The 5,417-nt window shown below is 29.4% G+C and overlaps 1 protein-coding gene across 1 annotated transcript in view; it reads left to right on the top strand.

Annotated features, from left to right (window-relative positions):
• The first annotated feature begins 1,284 nt into the window (after positions 1 to 1,284).
• LOC108688936 overlaps positions 1,285 to 5,417 on the top strand; it is an 11,440-nt gene continuing 7,307 nt past the window's right edge. The window contains exons 1-5 of the mRNA XM_018195488.1: positions 1,285 to 1,345; positions 1,919 to 2,165; positions 2,717 to 2,921; positions 3,348 to 3,569; positions 3,656 to 3,805. Of these exons, the coding sequence (XP_018050977.1) occupies positions 1,285 to 1,345; positions 1,919 to 2,165; positions 2,717 to 2,921; positions 3,348 to 3,569; positions 3,656 to 3,805 (885 nt within the window). The remainder of the gene's footprint in view (positions 1,346 to 1,918; positions 2,166 to 2,716; positions 2,922 to 3,347; positions 3,570 to 3,655; positions 3,806 to 5,417) is intronic.

The following is a 5,417-nucleotide window of genomic DNA, read 5'->3' on the forward strand; positions in this document are numbered from 1 at the left end:
TATCTATGATAAAAATTATTTAATGAATTATTTCAATATAGAATATAAAAAATGTAAAAATTGCAGTATAAAAGATTATTTTTAAAAATCTATTTTTATTTATCACATTTTAAATGTGCGGCAAAAATAGAATTCTATATTAAATATATAATTTATTAAGTTTGTAAATGTTAATTGTGCAATCTCTATTCTCTGTATTAATTTTGCAAATATCATATTAAAAATATAAAACATCTCATATCTTTTAATGCGGTCGGCGTTATACAGACGCGTATATGCATTTTCTGAAACGTGCACGCTAGGAGCCGATCGATACCGACGCGAAAGGACGATGCCCGATTTCGATTTCCCTCCGAGAAGCGATGCGGGGTTGCTCTAAGGGTTCAACATGTGCAATTATACAGGGCTGCAGATTTTCAGAAGCGGAACGGGGATGCAAAACGCACACCGCTCGGTGTGACTTTGATCGTTGGCCCAAAGCAAAATTATGCTACTATAGCAGCGTTAACTTATTTGCATCTATAAAGCAAGTAAATCGACGATGTGCCTTGCATTAATATATATCGCAAAAATAAGATAATTAGAACTAGACGAATTTAGCAAAAGCTTAGACCAAAAATCATAAATTTATTAATTTTTTAATTATTAAATGTTTATTTTATATTTAAATAAATTTAATTTCTTAGCTAAAATTAAAGTCAAAATCAATAAATAAAGATTTTAAATACACATATAAATTATATTATATTTAAAAGATAATTTTATAGAAAGCTTTATTTACAGTGCTCACAATTAAAATAATGTTATTATTAAAAGAATTAGAAATTATAATATCCAAGAAAAGAATATTATCAGTAATATATGTTATTAATTTTTTGTGACTTTTTAGTATTAAGACAAGAATACTAAAAATAGAATTAAAAATTCAGTTTATATTATAGTATCTTAATGTTTAATTTTAATTACACAAAAATAAATTTTTTAAGAATTTAATGCCTCAATCGCATGTTCGATAGTTATCATCGAGGTTAAAGGAGCTTTCCAGGAGCTTTATTATTCCGACGTAATCTAGGTTACTCTGGTTTATTTTCTTTAAACGTAATCTCTAGTATGCTCTACTTTGCTTTAACTTATTTTATAATATTAGTCTAATTTATTTAACAGTTTAACTCTAACTTAAGCATTTTATTATTATTAACAGAATAAATACGCAAATTTGTTATATTTTCTGGGGCACCGAAATATCTCGGTTAAGCCCTGGCGATCATCAATGAAGAGCCGGACATGAATTGGACATTCGAATGGTCATCACTGGGATTATTAATCATCCTTCTTCTGAGATGCGGTATTGATAACATAGATTTTAATTTTCACACAGACGTAAAAGAAATGCAAGATTCTACTATAAGAATAAGACATAATTGAGAATCATAATTTTACTATAATATTAATTTTATATTATATTATATACATTATATTAACAATTAGTAATTAAATTAAATTAAATAAAAATTATATTAAGATAAGAGAGAGCTAAGTTAGTAAATCACAATCAAGTAACAATCAATAAATGAGCAAAAAGAAATTTTTTAAAAATTAGGACAATATATTCAAAAATAGGCTAAAAAATTACTTAAAATTAGATCCATTTAAAAATAGACACTATCGTAAGACATTTCGTACTCAGAGTCTTCATCAGTTGCAGCTAAAGAGTTAATTTTAGAGTTAATTTTAATAATTTAGCTCCAATCATATGAACAATACTGAGCACTTGCATTTGTATATCAGATTATATATAATTGTTCAAACATAATTATTTAAATTAATTTATAGATAATTATTAACGTCTCTTTTTTTTATTAAAAAAGGTTTGACATAAAGTTGTGCAACTTTAGATATTCGTGTTTACTGGTTTTAGGTATCACAAGATCGATGACAGACGCGAAGGAGCCGATACTATTAAAAGTTGTTGCTCCTCCGTCCCACACGGTATTGTCCGGAGACGTAACCGTTTTTATTTTGGATTCGGCAGAAATAGAATCTTTTACGATATCTACAAATATCATGTCCACCAACGGTACAAATGGCGCAAGAAAAGACGAGAAAGAAACAATCGAACCAAAAAGAGAGAAAGTTAACGCGGGTCACGAACCGCTTGTGCTTAGGTATGTAAAAGAGTCATAAAACTTAACAAACACGCACGTTGTCGCGGCGCCCTGAAATATTTAGTTGTATATTTTACATGCACCCTTAAATAAGCAAACATTAAAGTAAAATAATCATAAAAGAGATAAAAGCATCTGTAGTTGCAAGATCATTTTCATAAATATTTCCAACTTCAGTTTATGATTTAAGTTCAACAAATTGAATTGATGCGCAGTTTATAGCACCAAAAATGTATTTTCAAATTTGTATGTAATATTATTAATTCCCAAGATCCGTTTTGAAAATAGGATTCTTTTTATTATTTGATTTATTTTTCATCGATCTAATTGTTCCACTTATGTAATTATTTTCACAAATATTTTATTTTATTCTTCATAAATGGATTGAATTATAAATGAACAATAATAAACTTGTCCTTCCTATGTCGAGTTTCGGAAAACTAAAATTAATTTGTTACTATCGACATATAAATATATCGTAATATAAATGATTCCATTTATATTACACATATATTACATATATCGCACTTCAATTCACGTATTAATTTTAGAATACTGTACGTTGATGGCCTCACGTCGGAATTGATTGGTGATTTTCCTCTGGATACCTTGCCGCATAAGGGTGAGAATATTTCTGTGATAATACCTTGTGGTGTTTTCTCGCGTGGCGGAATTTATACACTACGACTTCAGTACAAGTTCTCAACCGTGGCTGCCAGACATAACACTGCCATTGCTGGGCTGCCTGAAATTGAGGTGGGTATACTATTTTTACAATTAAGATTGCATTTATAATATCAGATGTATTAATTAATTTAATATATACAACTATAATAATTTTAACATACATACAACTATAATAATTTTAACAATAATTGCATAATTTATTACATTATACCTTTAGAATTATTGATTATTTTTAGCCATTACATTATAAAATCTTCTTTAGCAATTAAATTAAAGAGATTGCGAAATCATTAATATTGATTAATATGAATTAAGATAAAATTCAAGATTGATAAAAAGTATATAGAAATCAATTTTCTTCATCTCTGAAATCTCACTTCATACATTTTTTTTGAAGACACGAAAGAAATTATAAAAGAATCATAATAAACGTTGTATTTATAATATTAATATACCGTTTGAAGAAGTATTATCTAATTGGAATGTAAAACATAGATGAGCAGTGCCTTAGATGTAAAGTGGCCAACCCCTTCTTTGCTTTTGGAATCCCAACACTTTGGTACATATCCTAATCAGTCGATAATAGCTACTATAAAGTACAAGGGAATCTCGTGTATACCTGCTAATGGTGTTCCTGTGGCAGCTTATATTTTGCAACTCATATATTGCGGTACTACCGCGGCCGCCTGCGATCCACAGAACAACAGTCGCATGCAAGTAAGCGCTACATTTAATAAAGGGAGTGTCACATGAAACGAGAACGTTACGAAATCCAATCTCTTATGTTCCTCGAACTTGCCTAGGTGCTCTATTACGAAGAAATAAATGGCTTCACTTCGTCGAAGATCGTCAAATTGAAATGTGAATTTTTTGGACTGGCTGGAAATTATGCGCTTCGATTAAAGGCCTCGGAAGTTAATCCATCCGCACCAACGACCAGCGCGTACATTAAGGTAATTAAATTTTCCTATTTAAGTCATTGAAGTATAGTGATGGGAAGAGAGAAATTTAACTAGAATATCGCAGGATTAATGTATCACGTGCTTATATATATATATATATACATATATATATATATATATATACTAGTATATGAATTAAAATTATTTTATCTATATAAATTAATTGATTAGATATATGTTTTCCAAATCCTTTGGAGTAGAATTTTATTCTAAAGAGTAAAAATTGAGCGTCTTGAAAAAGAGTAACTCAATTTTTTATCTTTGAGAGTAAAATTTCACAGCGAGTGATACTGTAAAGATTTTAGACAGTTTATTAGTTACATTATATACATTATATACATAATGTAGAGGAAAGATCCCTATTATGAGATTCCGAGTTCATTTTAAGTAAATGCTAGAAACCTATGGCAGAATTAAAACAAATAATAGGTGATTTTGAAAAGAATTTAATAAGCTTTAAGATTTAATAATGTTATATAAAATTTAATTCAAATTTCCATTTTTCCATTTTTTTTTGAAAATTAAAGAAATGTAAAAAGTGCAAAGTCAAAAAATTGTGCTTCTAATATGAGATGCCCCGAGAAATCGATAGTAAAACGCAAAGTATATCAGTATTGCAATTAAAAAACTTTAATATTTTTAAAATACAAATACAGCCAGTGCATGAAAAGTGAGCGATAGATTCCCAAAACTCGTCTTTAGGTAGTTGGAATTAAGCATCGCAGGCACTCGACGTTCACTCCGGTTATCTTTTTGTTATTGTACAATAACATTTATATTTTAGCAATTTTCACTATGACATAGGAACATTGATTATTTCATATTAGGAATATCCTGGATATCTCATATTAAGATTTCCATGCCTTATGGTTTTACGATCATCAAATCTAACTTCTGTCAACATATCCTGTATTTTTCTATTAGCATCTTACTTTATCACTACATGAAGAATTTATTGCTAAATATTTGTTTATTAAATAATAAATAAAGTTTAAAAGCTCATCTCAATGAAACTTAAAGACAAAAATTCTAAAATCTTGTTTTACAATGATTACAGGCATGATCTAATAATGAATTTTCTAATAATGAATTTTCTAAATAGTTTTCAATCCAAGAACAATAAATGGTGGAGTCAACAGATAGTGTTTATTATTAGATGTACAACTTTGCTTCCGCCGTTTTCCTATAGATGGCTTTAGCGGTAAGTGGTGGTCGAAATAAATAGATCATAGACGTCATACAATAAACTTGGGCATCTGTCAACATAACCCCATAGAAACATTAGTCGATTTGTGTCTGCATCATAAAGTTATTCTCGATTGAAAATGTCAGTTTACGAGTCAAATTCTCATCATTTGCGGGAGATTTTAATTTTTTGCTTCAATATGAAGAAATCTGCGGCTGAGGCTCATCGATTGCTCTCAAATACTTATGGTGAGGCCGCTATTAGTGAAAGAACATGTCGTGAGTGGTTTCAACGCTTCAAGAACGGTGATTTTGACGTCGAAGACCGGCATAGCGGTGGAAGAGAGATTTTCGAAGATGCAGAATTGGAGGCATTACTTGAGCAAGACTCGTATCAAAATCAAGAAGAATTGGCACG

The sequence above is a fragment of the Atta colombica genome, unplaced genomic scaffold (genome assembly GCF_001594045.1).
Source record: "Atta colombica isolate Treedump-2 unplaced genomic scaffold, Acol1.0 scaffold25, whole genome shotgun sequence".
Lineage (NCBI taxonomy): Eukaryota > Metazoa > Arthropoda > Insecta > Hymenoptera > Formicidae > Atta > Atta colombica.